The sequence below is a fragment of the Sorex araneus genome, chromosome 11 (assembly GCF_027595985.1).
Source record: "Sorex araneus isolate mSorAra2 chromosome 11, mSorAra2.pri, whole genome shotgun sequence".
Classification (NCBI taxonomy): domain Eukaryota; kingdom Metazoa; phylum Chordata; class Mammalia; order Eulipotyphla; family Soricidae; genus Sorex; species Sorex araneus.
This window is the reverse complement of record NC_073312.1, coordinates 31416741-31440841: the sequence shown is the minus strand read 5'-3', so window position 1 is coordinate 31440841 and position 24101 is coordinate 31416741. Positions and strand designations below refer to the sequence as shown.

The 24101-nt window shown below is 37.1% G+C and overlaps 1 protein-coding gene across 1 annotated transcript in view; it reads right to left on the bottom strand.

The window, feature by feature from the left end:
- The window catches only part of LOC101548987 (cytochrome P450 2C21-like), a 30455-nt gene extending 9221 nt beyond the window's left edge, over window positions 1-21234 (bottom strand). The window contains exons 1-6 of the mRNA XM_012935795.2: window positions 21061-21234; window positions 17266-17428; window positions 14431-14580; window positions 10827-10987; window positions 9570-9746; window positions 7445-7586 (exon numbers count right to left, since the gene is read on the bottom strand). Of these exons, the coding sequence (XP_012791249.2) occupies window positions 7445-7586; window positions 9570-9746; window positions 10827-10987; window positions 14431-14580; window positions 17266-17428; window positions 21061-21228 (961 nt within the window). The 5' untranslated portion in view covers window positions 21229-21234. The remainder of the gene's footprint in view (window positions 1-7444; window positions 7587-9569; window positions 9747-10826; window positions 10988-14430; window positions 14581-17265; window positions 17429-21060) is intronic.
- Window positions 21235-24101: the final 2867 nt, after the last annotated feature.

The window sequence follows — 24101 nt, the reverse complement described above, 5'->3', positions numbered from 1 at the left end:
TCCCTGTGGTGGGATATGGGGTATTCTGTGCTGTTTTTCCATGGTGCCTGTGGTGGTCTTGAGTTGGTTCCTTCCAAAATACTATCAGTGTATCCCCCTGACTGCCAGGGAGTACACTGTGGGAACTCAGTGAGTCTTGATCTCTTCTTTCCCCTTTAAGGTATTTACCTTTCTCTTTGGTGCTCCTGGGTCACTAGTGTGAAGCCTCTTGTGCTGATTTGTTACATGTTCTTTGGCCTGAACTCTTATCAAAGATTGGGGCTATATTTTTTATTTGCACTCAGTGTTATTTCTGTGTATTTGGGAAAAATGTTGTTTGGAATAAGGGCTAAGGGCTATTGGCCTAATGTATAAGAGATAGCCAAGTTGCTCTGGTGAGCATTCACCATAAGAGTCTGAGATGAAGGTTTGGATCTTATGATATATGGAAAGGGAGATTAACTGGTGGCCATGTTTGGAGGAAGGACTGAGAATTAGTTGCAGAATCAGGGTTGGTTTTCCAATATGTTGTTTCACCACTGCAGCAGCTCATTAAAAAATCTTTTTCCTGCCACACTGCCACTGCCAAGTTGGGTCTTCCGAGATGGGATGGGTAACTGAGCTCCAAAGGAAGGGGGCACCTACCATCTGAGTCACTTTATAGTTTTATTTTAAAAGGAACAAAATTCCCAATTCTTGGGTATCTTAAGTTATACTAAATATATATTTCATATATAAATGTATATATTATGTATAATAAATTTATTGCATATAATAGGTATTATGCAATACAATTTTACAAATTTTATGAATGTAATACATTATGTAATTATGATATGTCTTTATATAATATACATTATATGATAGATTACAATGTATAATAAATTGCATATCTCCTATCTGATATATATTACGTATATCACATGTAATATATATGTTATATATAATATATAGAATGCTAATATATATGATATATGATATGAATTCTATTATAATCAATCACTTTCACTGTCACTGTCATCCCATTGTTCATCATTTGCTCGAGCAGGCACCAGTAACATATCAATTGCGAGATTTGTTGTTACTGTATTTGGCATATCAGATACACCATAGGGAGCTTGCCAGGCTCTGCTCTGTGGGTAAGATAATCTCGATAGCTTACGAGGCTCCCCGAGAGGGGCAGAGGAATCAATCCCGGGTCGGCTGCATGCAAGGCAAATGCCCTAACGCTGTGCTATCATTCCAGCCCATTATAAGCAATATATACAAATATAAATTATATGTTGTAAATATAATATATAATAAAATTATCAAATATTAATATAATAAATATACATTCTATATAATTCACTATACTGTGAAATTAATGTCTGAACTTTAAATCACCTTTTGTGGGTATGTTTCTTTGACAAACTCGGGAATCTGGAATTTAATGTCTCACTAAATAGCATGTAGTTTAACAACTTCATGTTTGTGAGAGTTTGGGCTTTTTTGGCCACAATGGTGGTACTCAAGTCTTACTCTGGATCTAATCTCATGGATCCAATCATATGTGGTGCTGAGGATCAAACCCAGGTCGGCTATATGCAAAGTAAGTACCCACCCTCTATACGATCTCTTTGATCCAAGAGTGTTTTTTAAACTGAGAATGTTTCAGGATTTTGACTACCCATTATGAGGAGGAGAGCAATATTACAGGAGGCAGGGCTCTTGTCTTGCATGTGGCCCAACAAGGGTTCAGCCCAAGCATCACATAGGATCGAATCCCTGAGTTCAGAGCCAGGAGTAATCTCTGTGCAAAAAGAAAGGAGTAGGCCCTGAATACAGCCGGATGTGGCCCCAAAACAACAAAAAAACACACAAAAATAATACTACTCAGTATAATAAGTGCTTAAAAAATAGGAAAATTGAATAAAATATTTAGTTGACTCAGTACCGACTCAGTATAGATATGGACTGAGCAATAGCAGAGCAGGTAGGGTGTTTGCCTTGCATGCAGCTGACATGAGTTTGATTCTTCTGTCCCTCTCAGAGAGCCTGGCAAGCTAACAAGAGTATCCCACCCACACAGCAGAGCCTGGCAAGCTCCCCGTGGCATATTTGATATGCCAAAAACAGTAACAACAAGGCCCCCAATGAGATGTTACTGGTGCCCACGGGAGCAAATCAATGAAGAAAGGAATGACAGTGGTACAGTGCTATAGCATAAATGAACAGATGGTATTTCAACATATGTTTAGAATGTAAAATATAATAGAAAAGACATACAACTTGTTAACTTTATCAGTATATCACTGTATCACTGTCATCCTGTTGCTCATTGGTTTGCTTGAATGGGCACCAGTAATGTCTCTGTTTGTCCCTGTCACATGCTAGTGTAGCCCAATGGCGTCTGCTTACTCCACGAAGAGCATCAAGCCATTCGTTCAGGGTCCTGACGAAAAAGTCTGACTATCTCATAGGTGGGTGGCCAGGTGGTCTCATCTTTGTCAGTCCAATGACATTGTACTTGATCTTCTGCGCTGTACCACCAGTTCCTTGATTGTTGGGTCTGATGTCAGCATGCGTGCATTGAAAGTACTGACAGTCATTTTAGTCCTTCTTTGTTTTGGCAGCCTAGTTTGGCTCTGAGATTTTAGCAGCCTCTCCTTCATCATCCTTTCCAATGAATGTTAAGAAATATTGTTATTTCTTAAATTAACTTAGGATTTTAGGTATGGAAAAAAGTAGTGATGAGTCTGACATCACATAACTACTAAATAAATGAGTTAGAATCTTAAGTCACTGCTATTACATCTATAACCCATTTTCTCAGTAACATGCTTCCAACATAGCAATGGAATATAGGAAAATATGTGACTATAGTCATAAGAATTATAATCTTATAATCTTATAAGTATATTTATAAGATTAGGAAATTCAAAGATGTTTTAAACTTTACCTTCTCATATTGAAAGGTACAAGTTTATCCAGATGAGAAACATTAAATTCAATAACAACTACTATTAAATTCAGAATGCACATAGAATGGCACAGTAAGGAACAAAGTTGGAGAAAAATAAAGGAAAAGCACAAACATATAAAATAGACCAAAAAACCCAAGTGGAAAACAAAACCGGAAGTAATAGAGAAATATGATGAAAGAACAGCTTCTGAAATATTTAAAGATGTTGAAAAAAACACTTCGGTAACATAATAAGCATAGAGGTATAGGAATGAATAAAATTATTTGACTGTTTGTTACATTCTTTTCCAGTGCACATGGAACATTTTCCAAAATAGACCATGTACTGGCCCACAAGACATACCTCAATAAAATTCGAAAAATAGAAATTGTATCAACTATCTTTTCAGACCACGATGCGCTGAGATAGAAGCTAATCACACACAGACACGGAGAACCAAAGCAAACACCTGGAAATTAAACAGCTCAGTGTTGAACAATGAGTGGGTCAGGAAAGAAATCAAGGAATAGATCAAGAGATACCGTGAAACAAATGAGAATTAAGATACGAGCTAACAAAACGTATGGGACACAGCTAAAGCCGTGTTAAGGGGTGGATTTATAGCTCTGCAAGCATTTCTTAGGAAGGAAAAAGGGCCTACATAGATAGCTTGATTTCACAGCTCAAGACCTTAGAAAAGGATCAGAAAAAAGGAACCCACACCTGATTGAAGGAAAGAAAAAATAAATATTAGAGCAGAAATTAACGACATGGAAACCCAGAAAACAATCTGAAAGGTCAATGAAACCAAGAGCTGGTTCTCTGAGAAAATTAACAAGATTGAGAAACTGCTAGCAAGACTCACAAAGAAAGAGAGAGAGAGAGAACCCTAATAAACCTAAACAAATGAAAAGGGGGACATTGGGAAAGAAGCCAAGGAGATTCAAAAGATCATCAGAGAGTACTTTGGAAGTCTGAATGCCAGGAAACAACAGAACCTAAAAGAAATGGATGAATTCCTTGATTTCTACATTCTCCCAAGAATGAACCAAGAAGACCTTGAATACTTGAATAGACCCATTAATATGAAGGAAATTGGAACTCTAATCAAAAGTCTCCCCCAAAACAAAAGCCCAGGTCCAGTCAGATTCACTGGAGATTCTTCCAAACATTTAAAGAGGACCTGTTGCCAGTTCTCCTCAAGCTTTTCCAGGAAATTGAAAACACAGGAACCCTCCCAAACAGTTTCTATGAGGCACGTATCTCCCTAATACCAAAAGCAAACAAAGAAACCACTAAGGAAGAAAACTATAGACCAATATCCCTGATGAACACCGATGCGAAAATCCTCAACAAATTATTAGCAAATAGAATCCAACAAATGATCATCAAAGTGATCATCAAAAGATCATACACCATGACCAAGTGGGATTCATCCCGGGGATGCAAGGATGGTTTAACATTCGGAAATCAATCAACATAATCCATCATATCAACAAAAGAAAAGATAAAAACCATATGATCATATAAATTGATGCAGAGTAAGCATGTGAAAAGATCCAACATCTGTTCATGATGAAAACTCTCACCAAAATGGGTTTTGGAGGAACTTTCCTCAAGACAGTCAAAGCCATCTACCACAAACCTATGGCAAGTATTATCCTCAATAGGGAAAAGCTAAGGGCCTTTCCTCTAAGAACAAGGACAAGACAAGGATGCCCACTCTCACCACTGCTGTTCATTATAGTACTGGAATTACTTGCAATAGCTGTTAGGCAAGAAAAAGATATTAAAGGCATCCAGGTAGGAAAAGAAGAAATCAAACTCTCACTGTTTGCAGACTATATGATACTATATCTAGAGAAGCCTAAAACCTCTACTAAGAAACTCTTAGAAAGAATCAACTTGTACAGTAAAGTCGCAGACTATAAAATCAATACCCAAACATCCATGGCCTTCCTATTTGCAAACAATGAGACAGACCAAAGGGACATGAAAAAAGCAATCCTATTCACAATCGTGCCCCAGAAAATCAAGTACCTTGGAATCAGCTTAACTAAAGAAGTAAAGGACCTCTACAAAGAAAACTATAAAATGCTACTCCATGAAATAAAAGAGGACATGAGGAAATGGAAACATATTCCCTGCCCATGGATAGGGAGAATATAAAATAACAAAATGGCAATATGCCCCAAAGCATTATACAGATTCAACGCGATCCCTATAAAAATACCATGCCATGAAATTCTTCAAAGAAATGGATCAAGTAATTTTGAAATTCATATGGAACAAACGCCCACGGATAGCTAAAACAATTCTTGGGTAAAAGATGATGGGAGGCATCACCCTCCCCAACCTTAAACTTTACTACAAAGCGATAACAATTAAAACAGCATGGTATTAGAACAAAGGCAGAGCAGCAGACCAGTGGAACACGGTAGAATATCCCTACACACAACCTCAAATGTATGATCATCAAATCTTTGATAAGGGAGGAAGAAATGTGAAGTTCAACAGGGAAGGTCTCTTTAATAAATGGTGCTGCCATAACTGGACAACCACAAGCAAAGGAATGGGCTTAGAACTCGAACTGACACCATGTACAAAAATCAGATCAAGATGGATTAAAGACCTCAACATTAGACCACAATCCATAAGGTACATCGAAGAAAAGGTCAGCAAAACCCTCCATGATATTGAAGCTACAGGTATCTTCAAAGATGACACGCAACTGACCAACCAAGTGGAAACAGAGATAAACACATAGGACTATATTAAATTAAGAAGCTTCTTAACTGCAAAAGATACAGTGACCAAAATACAATCTAAAGAATGGGAAAGGATATTCACCAAATACCCATCTGATAAGGGGTTGATATCAAGGCTATATAAAGCACTGGCTGAACTTTACAAAAAGAAAACATCCAACCCCATCAGAAAATGGGCCAAAGAAATGAATAGAAAGTTTTTGAAGGAAGAGATACGAATGGCCAAAAGGCACATGAAAAAATGCTCTGCATCACTAATCATCAGGGAGATGCAGGTCAAAAGAACTATGAGATGCCACCTCACACCACAGAGAATGGCACACATCCAAAAGAACAAAAGCAACCACTGTTGGAGAGCATGTTTGAGAAAGGGATACTTCTACACTGCTGGTGGGAATGCTGACTGGTTTAGCCCTTTCGGAAAGCAATATGGATGCTTCTCAAAAAATTAGAAATTGAGCTTCCATTTGATCCAGCAATACCACTTCTGGGAATATATCCTTGAGAAGCAAAACAGTATAGTAGAAATGACATTTGCACTTATATGTTCATCGCAACACTTTTACAGTAGCCAGATTCTGGAAAATACCTGAGTGCCCGAGGACAGATGACTGGTTAAAGAAACTTTGGTACATCTATACAATGGAATACTATGCAGCTGTTGGAAAACATGAAGCCATGAATTTTGCACATAAGTGGATCAACATGGAAAGTATAATGCTAAGTGAAATGAGTCAGAAATATAGGGAGAGACATAGAAAGATTGCTCTCATAGGTGGGATTTAAAATAACAGAGTAGGATACTAACACCCAAGAATAGTAGTGTATAATACAAGGATGTTGGCTCCATCGCTTGGAAGCTGGCCTCACATGCTGTGGGAAAGGCAGCCCGGATAGAGAAGGGAACACCAAGTAAAATGTGGTTGGGGATCCCGCCAGAGAAGAGAGACGCGTGCTGAAAGTAGACTACAGACTGAACACAATGGCCACTCAGTACCTTTATCGCAAACCACAACACCCAAAAGGAGAGAGAACAAAAGGGAAATCCCTGCCACAGAGGTGGGCTGGGGTGGGGTGGGGTGGTGATTGGATTGGAGGGTGGGAGGGATACTGGGTTCATTGTTGTTGGAGAATGGACACTGGTGGAGGGATGGGTTCTCGAACATTGTATGAGGGAAACACAAGCACGAAGATGGGTAAATTGGTAACTGTACCCTCATGGTTACTCTATTATTAATAAATAAATAAATAAATAAAATATTTTTTAAAAAGAATGAAGATTACCAAGAGTTACCCAGGTAAAAATCTCCAGATGACCTAGATGTACCCAGGGTCATCTCCAGAAATAGCTTGTTTGTTTGTTTTTTAATTCAGGGAAACTATCTTATGGCAGGGATGACATGCAGAATAGCTAGCTCTGTTCTGTTTCATGTCTGCCATTGTCACAGGAGACTCTCTTCTCCCTCCTGATGTACCAAGCCCCTCTTCAATATATTCATATTTTCAAGAATAAAAATCCTCTGTCTGGCCCATTTACTCTGGAAGTTACCACCATGTAGATTCTCCACAAACTTGTAATTACATTTGTTCTTTTTCTTCCTTGAAAAAATACATATATACAATTATAGGAGGGTTTCCTAATGATGAATATTTATTTGTGCATTGTTATGGCTATTAAAGCATAGAATAGACATCAGTGTTGATGGCCAATACCTGCCTGGAATTTTATCCTGTGCATTATCCTGATCATACCTGTGATCTCCGGGTGCTTCAGTAAGAGCAGGAGTCCATATGTCAGGGTGGTAGTCATTGTCTCTGTTCCCGCAACAAACACATCCATTATGGTCATGATCAAGTTGGCCATAGTAAGTTCAGGTTTTTTATTATGTTTTTCCTAAAAATGGTATGTTAAAATTACTTGATAAATGAATAAATTCATCTTTTATTTTTATTGTTGTTGTTTTGGCCACATACTGTGGTGCTCAGGGCTTATTCCTGCTCTGTGTTTAAGGATCACTTCTGTCAGGCTCAGAGACAATATTGAGTGTCAGGGGTTGAATTCAGGTTGGCAACATGCAAGGCAAATTTCACTAGCCACTGCACAAACACGTCAGCCTCTAAATAAATTATTAGAAGTAACGTAAAACAACTCAATATAGTATGATATTTGATTAATTTTCTTATTTAGAAAACTAAACCAGATATTAGAAAGTACTGTAGTTCAAAGTAAAGATAGTTCTGAGGTTAAAATATTTTTGAAGTTAACATAACTTCAAAAATACCTTGCCTGCCATCTAGCTACAGAGGCAGGCTTGGGGAAGGAGGTGGCCAGAGCGAAAACTGGGATCATTAGTGGTGACCCACTGGGGATGGGTGTTCGATCATTGTATGACTGAAACCCGCTCATGAACAGCTTTGTAACTATATATCTCATGGTGACTCCTCGTTGCTCATGGATTTGTTCGAGCGGGCACCAGGAACGTCTCTCATTGAGAGACTTACTGTTACTGTTTTTGGCATGTCCAATATGCACGGGTAGCTTGCCAGGCTCTGCCATGCAGGCTCCATACTCTCAGTAGCTTGCAGGGCTCTAAGAGAGGGGAGGAATAATCGAACATGAGTTGGCGGGACTGGAGCAATAGCACAGAGGGTACGCCATTTGCCTTGCACACGACCGACCAGGATTTAATTCCTGGAATCTCACATGGTCCCCTGAGCACCACCAGTAGTGACTCCTGAGTGTAAAGCCAGGAGTAACACCAAGCATCACCGGGTGTGACCCCAACAGAAAAAAAAAATCAATAAAAAAATAAAATATATATATACATGTATATATGTAGTAAAGGCTCACAAAAATCAAATTTATCAAGTATGTACTGGCACCTGAATTTTTAATTTTATCATCTCTAAATCTCTCATTCAAGTCTCCGGAATCACCAACCCTTTCGCCCTAAACTAAATTTGTATTTCCAACCTTACGGTCGTAATACTCAAAAAACAAACAAACAACAACAACAAAAGAAAACACCTCAGTTGCAGTAACAATTACAATCAACGCAATCTCTTTTGAAACTCTACACATTTTATCACTGTCTATATAATTTCCTGAACACATTTTATCAGCCAGGTTCATCTAAGCCAGAGTGTCTGCCAAACCTAGTACATCTGTAAAGATTTCATAGACTCTTTCTAAAGATTCCTACTTATTCCTATTTTTCCTTATTTGCGATGGTCTTCGTTCAAGAAACTATTTTTATGAAGAATAATAGATTGTCTTGCATTTTTATTGTGTGTGCCTGTTTTGTTGAATGTATGTATTTCAAACTGCTCCCAAATAATGAACCAACTTTGCACCTAAAGAGTAGCTGAAAGGGCTGAAACACATGCCTTGCATGAAATGGTTCCCAATTTGCTGTCGGCACATGGCTCCCCAGGCACTACATGATTTCCAGAGCATCACTATGTGTGGCCAAGTGGTCCCTAAAGCAGTACAGCATCACTGAAATGAAACTGAATCATCAGGCCCACAAAAACAGGCCTAGATGCCCCAAATAGCTACAAGTTCACTTGGAGTAGCCTCCCAGTTCCTTGATTACAGGGAGAATCCTCCTCTACTCCCCAAGGGGACAAAAAGACTAGAGGACCAGTTTGATATATGTTCTAAGTGCATTTCAGTTCAAACTTTAAAATATCTCTGAGATCTGATATGGTTGGACAATCAGCAGTTTTCACCAGCAATTAAGAAATCTTCTGAATTTATTTCCAGTTGAGCTACTAAAACAAATTATGAGTGCTTATTTTTTATCCCTGTTCATTGGAAAGAACAAAGCTAATCCCTGAGTCACATTACCCACAAAAAGTAAGGACCCCATTATACCTTTTCCATTTGAATCAGAAAGTGGTCAATAAAATCTCGAGGGTTATCGAGGTCCAATGTTTCCTGGTGTTCTTTTATTTTCTCCAAAATAAACTTCTCTTGTTCTGAAATGTTTTTAAAAAACTTCCTATGACATCCTGGGAGATGATGTACTAAAGCAGGAAAAGCATTGTAGAGCTGAACAAAAAGAATTATTCATTAATTCACTTGACAAATTTTCATGCCCATTATATATATCAGGTATGTTGCTATATGCTGAGTAAAGATGTCTAAGAGGAATAAGACAAAGGAATTTTAAAAACCAACTAAATACATTTCCTAACCATAATTCTATGAAACAATTCTGGAATATTAACACTTCTCCCAAAATGAAAATGTGATGATTGAGAAGGGCTAGTAAATGAGTCTTCAACACACCTGGCAATGAAGCCTGAACAACTGTTCATCCTACTTTAGCATATACATATTTTCCCAGAGATCACCCACTGTGTTTGCAGGACACATAGCCTTTTTTCTATAATGAAGAAACAGTGTACCATAAAGATGAAATAAATGTAATTTATCTATTTTCACATAGATATTTACACTCTCCAAACTGTGCACAATATCCTTATTCATTCTGCCACTGCCCGTTCTACAGTTTCCTGACTGACATTAAACTGTATTTTTAAGATTGAACACATTGGAACAGCATAGAATACTTCATTCAAACTGGTAACTTGTATCAAACAAAGTAGAAAACACAAATTTAGATTCTAAGTGTAGCTCATTCCCTTATTCTTAGCAAGGCTACTTTGGAAAATACATTAAAATAGAAATGTCCTGTTTCAAAAATGCAGCACAGACTATTCATTTTTGCAGGTTCTTCAGAGGCATGACACATCATAACTGTGAACTATACAGAATTGTAATCATTAGTAATTACACAACATAGGTTAATAATAACATTTCAGGCAGTCTATGTTAGTATAAACCGCGCTTTACAACACTATTACCCATTTTACAGATAAAACTTCCAGTAAGAAAAGGGTTCCTAGAAGTTTCTCTTTGCTATAATTGATGAATTCTATTTTATTTTTCTACTACACTAGCACATACTTTAACTTTCATTTAAATATTTTAAATTGATTTGACAGTGCGATAATTGGAAACATCACCTTAGCCAGTTTGAAATTGGTGGGGTTGTAGGGAGGGACAGAGATGAACAATAGATTAGCTAGAAAATTATTTCCAATTGAAAAAAAAGCTTTGACTCACCTGTACCCAGGAGTTAGATGAAATTCTGAGATTCTCTTCAATATATTCTAACAAGGTTAGCAACTTATTATCATTGTAGTCATAACGATTCTGGAAGACAATGGAGCAGATCACGTTGCAGGGAGCACAGCCCAAAAGGAAAGTAGGATCACAGGGAGATGCTACAAGCAAAGTAAGTCAACGATGAGAACACAATTTTTACATATCTCCTGAGTTAGCAGTTCAAAATCATTGAGAATGGTTGACCTCTAAGGATTTTTAATATTAGGACCTACCTAGACATGTCATCATCACAATTAACTCTGTATGCATAGAATAAATGCAGTTTTCCCATACAACTCTTATACAGCTTGGTTAATTTGTTGATTTTATTCAAATATTTTCAATTGACATAATTCTCCATTAAGAACCACAAGGAATTTCACAGAAATAAAACAGGATATGAAGTTTCAGTGTGGTACATTGAACCAGTGATAAAAGTGAGCATACTAATGGAAAGTCAGGAGGCTGAAGAGATTTGAAGTAATATTTTACAAATCACAAGTGGAAATACACCCATAAATACACACAATTGGTTTGTTTTTCTAGTAGGAGAGGACTTGCAGAATGGGGTTGCATTCAGATCTTAAAAACAAATATCTTACATGTGATACAGATGTCTCCTTTTTTCTCTTTTGATTGATGATAGCTTTAAACTTCATGTTCTTCTCTTCTACTCACTTCTGGGCAATCTAACATAAAAACTTCAAGTAGTTCCTTCTTTGCACAGCCTAATATTTTTAAACCACACAACTTTCTCCCGCATGCTGCAGTCCTCACCTCAACTTTTCCCCCAACCACAATAAACATCTCAAGCCAGTATTCTGTTCTCCTCTTTTCCATCTTTTTAAGATATGCAATAGAATCTTCCTGATACCCTATTGTAACATGTGTGGGACCAAAATTTAACATGTAAATCAAAGTTTGAAAGAGAGGTTTAACTTGTCTCTGGAAATCAACTACTTCAACTGTCTAATCCAAGATGAAAAGTTTTAGCAGCAATCAACGTAAGTTTCAGTAGGAAAAAGTTCTACTCAATATGTGAAAGAAATGAACAACAAATGATGAAACGGGCACAGAGGAATGTAAAGTGCACATAGCTGGGTGGACTCACACAGAATCTAGGTGATCACAGATGAGATGGTTCAGAGAAGAACATAGTTAATATGAGAAATGTTGAATTATTTTAAAAATAAAATATGTGGAAGCCAGCCAGATCAAGAGGGATTAATGCATAATGACTTCATGTGGGACATAAAAAAGCATACTAAGGGAATAACTAATGGCCAAAGGTTATGCCAACAGAACATTCTGAGGGCATGTCTATAGAACTGAACTTACTATGGCTAGGCGCCAAGGGGTTGAAGGTGAGAGTTGGAGGTCAACTCTGTGTCCTGACACAATGGTGGGTGATAGTGGTCACTCTGGTGGAGAACTTGGGGTTGGAATGTTGCATGCATGGAACCCTATCATTAACAATACTGTAATTCATTGTAACTAAGATAAAATAAATAAAATAATTTTAATTAAAACATTAAAAATTAAATATATAGAGTAGAGTTCAACTATAAATTTACCAAATAATGTCCTAAATAATATATATATATCAAATTCCAATTCCAAACTATGATTAAGTCAGGGATAAGCAATGATTAACATGGCCTGCATTTTTTATTAATAGAATAAATAATTGAAAACAGCATATCTGGGAGAAAATGAATGGTTAGACTATGGTGCTTAAGGATAATGGAAAACTGAACGATTTTTGTTTTTAACATTCTTTTAAGTCATTAAAAATATCTTTTAAGCCTAAGCTCACAAAATAATATACACATATAAGCTCTTTATGCCTATTTGTATTTGCATAGATATGTACATGTATATGGATTATACATGGGCTGGAGCGATTGCACAGCGGGTAGGATGTTTGCCTTGCATGCGGCTATTCCAGGTTCGATTTCTCCATCCCTCTTGGAGAGCCTGGCAAGCTACCTGTGGCATATTCGATATACCAAAAAACAGTAAGAAGTCTCACAATGGAGACATTACTGGTGCCCACTTGAGCAAATCGATGAACAAGGGTATGACATTGCTTGGCAGTGCTATGTATTATACATAGAGATATTAGATAGCTATAAAGCTATAGATATAAAAACTGATAAAGATACTTAGATATTTGTGGAACTTGAGACTGAACTCAGAGCCTCACATATGCAAGGCATATCCTCTACCACTGAGTTTCATAGAGACCCATGTTTCGAATCTTCTTCTGCAGAGTCTCCTGCCCCTTTCAAAGTAATATTTATCATATGGCCTAAAGATGCTCATTGATACCTAGCTGTCATTTCCAAAAATTTATTTTAAGGAAGAAGTTCAAGTAATATAAATACTTCTAAAATGACATTTTCTATTATTATCAAATATCATTTTCTATTACTATCATAGAAAAGCAATCAACCTATCTTGGTATCACCAGTTTCACAACAGTGTCAATTCATCTCATAGGTATAAATGTAACTATAATAATGTTCTTTGCAAGAACATTATTAATAATGTTCTTGAAAAGTATTTGAATGCTAAGACTAATAATGTATAAATCTTCTATGACATTGATCTGAGCCTCTTCTGCCCTGTCGCTTTTTCCTCTCCTCCTGTCCTACAAAAAACAGAAACAAAAACAAAAAAACACACACATACATACAAATTAAGCACACTTGCGCTATTGCCATTGTAGCTCACTTCACACAACAGTCCTCCAGATGACCTGGTCATACAACACCACATGTTAAAAGGATTTGTTGTAAGCTCTACGATTGAACTACCTGTGCTCTTTTTCACATATAATTAGGTTTTTATATGCACAGAGAAACGAACTGGTATGCATATACAGAAATGATTACAATTTATCAAGAAGTTCCTAGAAAAGATGCTTCATCTTTCAACTTGTCATGCAAAAACTTGTAAATGATTACCGAAATCCATTTTCTTTTCTTCTATGCACAAAGATAACCAGCTTTTCCTAATTATATGTGGCCCTGAGTTATATAGGCCGTGAAACACTAGAATAGGTTTGAATGTCGTTGCATACCTAATCCGTCAATAACAATATGTTTTGGAGCCAGAGAGATAATGCATTATTAGGGCAGTAGTAGTTTGCTTGTGTGCCATTAACCCTGATTCAATCCAAGACAACATATATTATATAATTTTTTTTAATTTTTCCTCAAGCACTACCAGGATGATTCCTCATCACATTATCAGGAGTAAGTACAGAGCAACCCTAGGCATGCTCCAAAAGCTATAAATTAAATAAACCAATATTTTCTTTTGCTCTATTGTTGTTCTCTCAAACATCATGCAAAAAGGATTCTCAGTGACGCTATTTACTATATAACTTGGTACCTGAAAAATTTATTATATTATCTTCACCTCTTATTCCTATGATGTGAATAAAATAAAACTGCCGCATTTCAACCATCATATATGTCTGATGTCAACAGTGCAACATCAGAAAAGCACTAAAGCTACCCAAACTGTTATCTTAATGATCTGACAAAATACACACCATTGGTTTTTTGCAAGGCTTCCACCAGACACAAAGCCTCCTCTTGAATTCTGTCTTCAATTGTCCTCTTCCCCATCCCCATGTTCCTTAAAACCATGAGAACTAAACGTCGGGTTTGCTTCCATGTTTCTCCATTGCTGAAAGCCACTCCTATCAGGACAAGGGAAAAAAACAGATAAAAAACTATCAATAGTTACAAACTCTAGCTGACAGACCTCATCTTAGGTAAATGATAACAAAACTTAGTTGAGATGTAAATACAGTGGTAGCACCTAAGAAATTTTCATGCAGCTCAATCTCACTTGCTTCCTCTCATAACTCATGTGGTATCTTGCTGTCCTAGTTTTACATACTAATAAACCTTTCTTCATCTTTGAGTTCCTCTAAACCTTAGAGTAATTCTGTGAAGCAATTGTGTGGTTCCTTTTTTGCTGGTGATGATGGAGACAAAATTCTTGGTCTCTGATCATGCAATACAGCTACTAATTCATGGGTTAAATAAGTGAAGTTTTCAGCACTGATCTATGGACGTTATAAGTAAAATTTTGGAGACACAAACTCAAGGAATCACATTTTAAGAAAAGGCTGTTCTTATGCATCAGAAAAAAGTGCACAAAAAATTACTCATCGGATAAGAATCAGTCACATTCATCTCATTTTAACATTTTCTCTTTATTTGCTAATTTTTTTCTGTGAAATGTGGTGTTAGCAGCAAATAAATTCAATATCAGATTTTTAGGACTAAGAAGCCATTATATAGTGTTCCTAAGAAACATGTTCAAGATGATCTTGGAGAACAATGTACAGGAGAAAATGGCTTCATTTGAACTTTCTTTCATTTTTCCTGAAACAAGTAGCCTACCAGAGGACTGACATCGAACAACTCCAAAAACAAATGCAATTCAGAGACTGATGGGGGAAAGTCAGGATCACTGCAAAGTCTGTCTGCCACTAGGATACTCCTCAGCTCAGCCTCCCCATGGCCCCTGTCTTGTGAACTCAGAGTCCATAGCTAGGAAGCTGAACTCAGTCAAACTTTTGCCCCAGATCAGGACCACTGCAAAGAGCTCAGTAGAGTAATACTTCACTTCTTCATATATCATAGAAAGGACAAATTGGCATCCTAACCCTGGTCATCTCACCACACCACAACATGCAGAGAACACCTCCAGACTGCAAAAAGCACAATGGGAAAGCAGCAGAGAACTCCATCATGCTATGCTTAGTGAGCAACTAATGGAAGGGCTTTACATCTGTTGATTATACAACCATATCTATGTATAATTGCTACACCTAACCCTTTATGATTTCTCTATAACTAACATGGTGCAACATGCTTGGTGGAAGACTAGAATGAGAAGAGACTAGAATAGGAAGACACTGGTATATTGTCAGGAGGAGACAGGAATACGAGATAGTGGGAGACTATCTTGGGGGGCAGAGGGTGAGACTTAAGATTGGAATAAAAGGTGATTGATCACCAAGCAGCCTGGCCCCTATTTCCTCCTTCATTTGTTCATCACCATTCACCTGAGTTCATTTGGTGGCCACACTCAGTGTGTGCCCACAGTATACTGAACACACAAGATATTTAAAGAATTCAAAGAAACAATCGAACAAACATCCAATAAAACAAAAGATGATATGAGAGTTAAAATGAGAAAACTATAAGAATTGACAGACAGAATTAAAGAATTTGGTGGGTGAAATGAAAAATTCACGAAGATGCCTAAAAAAATCATATGATCGAGGCTGGAGCAATAGCACACTGGGTAGGGCATTTGCCTTGCACTCATCCAACCCATGTTCAAATCTCAACATCCCATATAGTCCCGTGAGCACCGCCAGGAGTAATTCCTGAGTGCAGAGCCAGGAGTGACCCCTATGCAATGCCGGATATGACCCAGAAAGCAAAAAAAATATCATATGATCATATCAGTAAATGTAGAGAAAACGTTTGACAAGATCCAGTAGCTGCAACAGAAAATGCAGCTCAGATATCCTTGGGAAAGTACCCTTGTGAGGAACAAGCTTGACTGTTATGCCATTATCAAGTACCTGCTGACCAGTGAGGCAGCCATGAAGAGGACACCTGTGGTCATTGTGAATGCTAGTGACAACAATTCTGTGAAGAATCTCTTATGACAGTTGTGTGACCAAGGTCAGCACCCTGATTGTACCTGATAGAGAGAAGGCATATGTTCATCTGGTCCCAAATATTTGCCAACAATATTGGGACCATCTAAACTCCCTAGCTGACTAATACTAAATTTTTTATCATAAAATAATACAGTTATTATTTTATGATGATGGATAAGAACAGTCTGCTTGAAAGTTTTTTAAAAGTTTTAAAAGTTTTTTCTAATATTGATTTCCATTCATACTTATGTACAACATCTTAATCCATTTTTCAAACATGCTTATGGGCTTGTTTTGAATCATATTGGATTTAAATATTTCTTAGGATTTTTAGAAGAGAAGATTTAAGGTAATAGTGTTTTCTAAGAAGCCATGAATCAAACCAGAAAGCAAAATTCAGGGGAATGACTAATTTAATCATTTTTCTTCTTATTTTTTTCTTTCTTTCATTGTCTTCACCAATCATAATTTAAAATAAGGATTTTTTTTATAAAATATCAAAACACAGGAGGCTTGTTTCTTTGCTTTTAATGTTTCATGGAATCAATGTGCTGCCTTCATAATTTAAAAGGTGGATTAGTAATCTGTATATTAAAATACTGGAATTACATTCTCATAAACTTATCTAAATATAATTTTCAATTCCTTAGTTGATTCGAATCTTTACAATTACATATTTCCCAAAAAGAAACCTACCTAGTCCTTGTATCGCCCTGTCTATCATTGGGAAACTTCCTCTGCCAGAAAACACCTCGCCATGATCAATCAAGGCTTCCTTCACTGCATCATATCCATGCAACACCACCGTGGGCTTCATGCCAAAATACACAGTGAACACAGGGCCATAGACTTGTGCAAGCTGAAAAAGAAATGAGATACAAGAATTATAATGTTTTCAAAATTAAAAATGTACATGAGCAACAAAAAGTACTATTGGTTTACAATACTCTCTTGCTCCGTCTTCCTCAGGACCTCTCAGAGGCATTGGGCTCCAGTTTCCCTTTCTGCCCCAAGCAGAGCTCCCTCCACTGAAGACATCTGGAGCCTAGCCACAGCCATGCTTAAGGCCCCTCTCTACACCTTCCTCTGAGCCTCATGATGAAGGAATCGGCAGAGGAACCCAGGTATGTGAGACCCTGGGCTGAGACCTCCAAGCCTGCTCGGATCGGGACTGGGTCTCTTCTGCCCAGATTCCCCATTTTCCAGTAGCTAGGCTGTCACACCCAGGGACTGCCCCCAACACCGTGTAATCCCACCAACGGCCAACATCCAGAGACTATAAAACCAAGCTTCTGGAAAGCGTCTGCTTGACATCTTAAAACCTAGTTCTCCCTCTGGAAGAACCTGGCAAACTACCAAGAGTTTCCTGCCCTCATGGGAGAGCCTCGAAAACTCCCCTTGGCGTATTCATATGCCAAAACCAGTAACAATGATGGTTATTACCCTGACCCTGAAAGAGCCTCCAATGTGGCACCATTGGAAAGGACGAGTGAAGAGAAGCTCTTCTAAAATCGTAGGGCTAGGACGAATGGAGATGTTACTGAGACCGCTCAAGAAATTCCACGATCAACGGGATAATGATGATGATGATGATAATGATGATGATGATGATGATGACGACGACGACGATGATGATGATTACAATACTCTAAAATTTCTGAGGTGGGGCTTAACACCTTGTAATGTGTATAATACTCATGATATACCAGACAAGTTTCTAGTATCATCTCACTATCCTAATGAGAACTCTGCCCATTTCTGCCACTCTCTTTTGTCCATCATAGATTTTAACAAGTAGTTTGTAGTTTGTTTCCTTTAGGGTTTTTTGTTTGCTTTGCTTTGTTTTTCATTTTTGGGGAAAATGTGGCAAAGCTCAGGGTTTCTGGCTCTGTACTCAGGAATTACTCCTAGACGTGTTCGAGGACTATATATGATACTGGTAATAAAACACAGGTCAGCCGTCTGCAAGGCAAACACCCGACATAATTATATTAGGCAATTATGTTTATTTTTTATATGAGTGAGATCATTCAGGAATAGTCTTTGTCTTTCTTATCTATTTCACTTGGCATTCTCACCATTTTATGAGTACAAATGCCAGCATTTCCTCATCCATCCATCTTTTGGTGAGTATCTAGTATGGACTACGATTTGGCTCTAACAGATTTTATATCTTTCAGATTCATTCCTTGAAGTGATATTGTAGAATTACATGGTAGTTTCATTTTTAGTTTTCATAATGTTTGAAACAATTTATATTCCTACCAGTAATATACCAGTTTGTTTTTTCTTTCTTTCTTTTTTTTCTTAGTAAACAGAACATTTTACTGTTTTTCAACAACAAAGTAACAGTATCTATAAATTTCATAGGAGACTTTTCTTGGTTCATTAACTCTTGACACTTGTGACAAAATATAATTCAGTCCAATGGGTTACATAGTGCTATAAACATTTCTTTTTTTTGTTTTTAATTCTTAATTTTCTTTATTAAATCACCATGAGAAATACAGTTGCAAAGATGTTTATTGAGTTTCAGTCATGCAATGTTCCAACACCCAACCCTTCACCAGAATACATTTCCCAGGGGCAGTGTCCCCAGTTTTCCTTCCACTATCCCTTGCCCCCCAGCCTGGCTCTATAGCAGACAGTTTTACTCTATCTCCTCTCTCTTCTCTGTCTCTGCCTCTCTGCCTCTCTCTTTCTCTCTCCCTCTCTCTCTCTCTCCACTCCCTTTTATAGAACATGTTGGTGTACACATCCCTTAATCTCAGGCCTGGTTAGTCTTGGATATAAACATAGTTTTTCTGTTACTGTTACTTTAACTCACTATACCTACAGTTGTGTACTGATTTTGATACTGTTTACCTTGACTAACTTAATTTGCATTTCTGCCTATGTGGATGAATATCATTGGTTAAAACACCAAGCTATTTAACAAAAGGGGGCTGAACAGGCTGCTCTCCGGCAGGCCACAGCAGAAAAAACTCTGGAGACAGTTATGTGATCCTCCCAGAAAACATATATTTCTTTCTCGTGCATATCTTAAATGCCTCAGACTGTCTAACCAAACCATACTGCAATATATGCTGCAACATCCAGAGATTCTTTCTTCTCCATACCTGTGCAGACACTTGTTTATAGTTTATTGACATAGGTCATTCTGATTGCAGTGAGTCATTATACCATTGTGATTTGGATTTGCATTTTCTTAATAATAAGCACTACTAAAATTTTTCATTTCTCTCTAGCACATATTTTTCTCCCTTGCAGAAGTGTTTTTTCCAGGTCTTTTGCCTACATTCTGTTCGAATTCTTGTTTTTTTATTCTTTATTTTTTTAGAGCTCTTTGTACTATTTAGATATAAATCCATTGTTACATACCTAACATACAAAAATCTTAACCCAATTAGAAGTTTGCATCTTTATGTTTGTGGTAGCCATTTTTTTTTTACTGTATAAATGCTTTTTAAGTTTAAGTTGTCTCGTTTATTTGATTTTTGTTTTTGAACCTCTCCTCAGAGTTAAGTCCCAAAATATATCTCTGGGTCAGATGACATTAGACATGGGCTTGTCATATACAGTATTTATTATGCTGATATAGTAGGATACTACAGTCTTCCACAAATGGTAACAACATGCCTTTCATTTCTCCTCCTACCTTAGCAGAAATAACATGTAGGTGGCTTGACTATGACTAAAGAAAAAAAGATAATAGCTTAGTGACACAAGTGACACAAGGCCAGAGAGATTGAGACAGCAGCAGATAGGGCACTTTCTTGCAATTGGTCAACCCAGGTTCAGTCCCTAGCACCCAGAGCCGCCAGAAACGCTCCGTGAGTACAGAGTTAGGAATAAGCACTGAGCACAGAGCCAGGACTGAGCCCTGAATATGTCTGGGTGTAGCCCAAAAACCAGTAGCAGCAGCAACAACAACAACAACAGCAAAAACAACTGCAATTTATAAATCCCCAGACTGAGAAAAAACTTAGTAGTACCATGAAAGAGAGGCCACTTTCTAACAGTCGCCTTTCATCATGTGAGATTGAAATAAACTTCTATGTACTTTAGCCCATTGTATTATTGAGGATTTTCTTTCATGTAAAATACAAATTTATCCTCTTTAATCTAATCTAATATTCCAGGCCAATATTTTAGGGAGTGTAAAATATTTTACATTAATTCTCCATAAAACAACCAGAGTGATCCTTTCACAAGACAAATGTAAAAGACATTAGTGACACTAAGACTAATAATGAGAAAGAATATTTAGGTCATAATCTGTCACTGTCACTGTCATCCCATTGGTCATTGATTTGCTTGAGTGGGCCCTGTAATGTCTCCATTCATGCCATGTTCACATACCGTGACATCTAGTGGACATTATCTTTCAAAACCACTTCCTGGTAGTTATGATGTCTGGTACCATATCTTCTTTAAATATTGATCTGTCTTACTTCAATGGACAATTGAAAAAAAGAAAATCATGCTCACCTTTCTTAAGGATTTGTTGATATCGCTGGTATTTATTTGTAGAATATTTCCAATGACTGGGAGAGGGGTGGGGCCAGGTGGAAGTTTCCCTCTGCTGGACCTTTGATTCCATAAGAAAAGAAAACTCAAACACGAAAGAAAAATCACCAGGGCTATGAAAAGATCCATGATTAGTGTATAGAAATCCAAAGCTTAGAATCCAAAGATTTTGTGAACATGGGAGGCAAGCTTACCACCAAACACACACCTTACCTTTGGAGTCCTGGGCAAATATTGCTCCAACTCCAGTGTACTTTGGTATTTTGGCAAAAACAAAAGCTGAGAGTGTTCACCTTAGTATTTATGAATTAAATATGCTATTTCTGAACATTCCAACTAAAAGTAGTTCAGTTTTTATTAGAATATTTTAATATTGAAATGAAAGTCATCAGATTTTTCAAAAGAATGAGGTGTATGAACTTGAAAGAAATTAAAACTGATACTTTGTAGAGTCCCTCACCATCACTCTTTCTGACTACATAGCTCAATGACTCCTAAGTTCACTTCTCGTGTCCTTATAATGAGAGAAAATAAAATAGTACGTGTTGTTTCAAAATCATAATCACATTAGCAAAATGGAAAATGTCCTTTCTTAGTGTCTTCTGGCAGATATCCCAGAAAATGCCAAAATAAACAGAAGGGAGCTGGATAAAATATATATATGTGTGTGTGTGTTTGTGTTTGTGTGTGTGTGTACATATGTGTGTGTGTTTCTGTGTGTGTGTGTGTATAAGGCACTGTAGCACTGTCATCCCATTGTTCATCGATGTGCTCGAGCAGGCACCAGTAACATCTCAATTGTGAGATTTGTTATTACTGTTTTTGGCATATCTAATATGCCACGGGTAGTTTGCCAGGCTTTATCATGCTGCCCTAATACTCTCAGCAGCTTGCCAGGATCTCTGAGAGGGTCTTAGGAATCGAACCCCGGTCAGCTATGGGCAAGACAAATGCCCTATCCACTGTGCTATTGTTCCAGTCCCAAACTCTAATAACATGTCAATAATTTCTTATGCAAGACTTAATGGCTCCAAAATGAGATACAACACTTTTCACACTTTCTCTAAGGAAAAGTTTTTGGATCATTTTTAGTCAATTATTTGTAACAAGCAATACAAAATAAATTATTTAGCATCTGCCTCTTGGGCAGGCTTTGGTGGTGGTTGAGAAAATTTGAAATAATGGTGGTGGGATTGGTATTGAAATATTGAACGTCATCAATTATCGTGAACAACTTTACAAGAACAAAATTATTTCAAAAAAACTTGCATCCTATTTTGGGGAAAATTTCAGATTATCAACAAGTAGAGACATCTATGAAAATTTGGAGTTGGGAATACAGAATCAGGAGGCTCATCAGAGTCTCTGTGGTATAGATCACAGAATGTAAGTCATCTTTCTGCAGCATTCCTTAAAGCACAACTGTAGATAAAATTTAATCACCTACTAACTATATTTGGGGGAAATGATGTGTGTATAATATATAATAACTGGTAAAATCTGTGTTAGCAGGGATGTGGTGAAAAAGTAATTCTAACTCACTGTTGGTGTGAATATTATCTGGTTCAATCCTCATGAAAAACAGTTTAGAGATTTCTCAGAAAAATAACAAGAGAGCTGCCATATAACACAGCAATTCTAATTCTTGGTATCTACCTAGGACATTAAAACCTTTTTTCAAAAGGACACATGCATACCACTATTTATTACAGGAAACGATTCTAAAATTTGTGTGAAATATAAACGTGCAATTTTAAGAGGAAATAAAAGTGAAGAGTCATGCTCCCAGTGTTATCTGCCCTTAAAGCTTGGGAGGGAAAGTTCATTGCTGAACCAGTGATTCCTTGATGTTGGTCCAGGTGCTACTGGGATAACCAGAGCTTTGTCCTACACTGAAAACAAGGTAGTGCCTGAGACAAAGTCAGGGTTTGCACACATATAGGTCTTTTGAGAAACGTCCTCGCCCCATGATAATTTATTTAAAATTGATAATATTTATCCAGATGTGTTTTAAGATAATTTAAAGTCTAAATCTATAGTAAACTTCATTAATACATGATAAACCTATAACATGATAAGATTAAGTGAGGATGTATTTTAAGAGTGGCTTTTTCATGTCACATATACTGTTAAATGACTAAGTCTTTATTTCTGTTTGTTTATTTTTTGGTTTTGGACCACACTCAGATGTGAGTGATCAAGACTTACTCATGGCTCTGTGCTTAGGAGTCATACCTTGTGGAGCTCAAGGTACTTTATGAGGTTTCAAAAACTAAAGCAGAACCAGTCCTGTATAAGGCAAGCAACATAACCACTGTACTATCTCTCTAATCTCTAGATCATTTAGTCTTTTTTAAAAAGTTTCACAATACAAATGTGGGGACAAAATCAGGTAGCTTATAAAGAATAAGAAACTTTTACATCTAGTTCACAAAAAGAAGGCTGGAATTTGAATCTGAGCCATCAGACACATTTCCATAAATGCCAACTACATGAATGTACATTCTACTGTGGTCTGGAGAGGAAGAGTCTCCAAAGAGCCATGCATAGATGGTGTCCAATAGAGATGCCCATTGTTGCTTAGTCGTCTACACTCCTCTTAATGAACTGTACCAAGTCCTTCAGCAGGAAAAGCCCATTGAGTGGAAATCAGCACAAAGGACATAAGAGACATGAGTGCACCTCCGTGGCAGTAGAGAAGCCCTGCCAATCCAATAAGCAGACACCAAATTTATGAACACAGTGCAGTGCAATGCAAACAAAATACAGGAAAAAAATACTTTGTTCTGGAGAAAAAAAACATGGCCAGACCACAGACAAGAATATAATATTTTAGAGAAAGATATAAGTATAATAAAGTCAAAATTCAACTTTATATCAATGAAGAAAGTAAACTTAAAATGACTTCTTTAAAACTCAGTTTTTCATTTTTTTTAGTAATATAAGTTTATTCAGTAAATATAATAGGACATAAAGAGAGTTTCACTCTCGAGGATAATGTG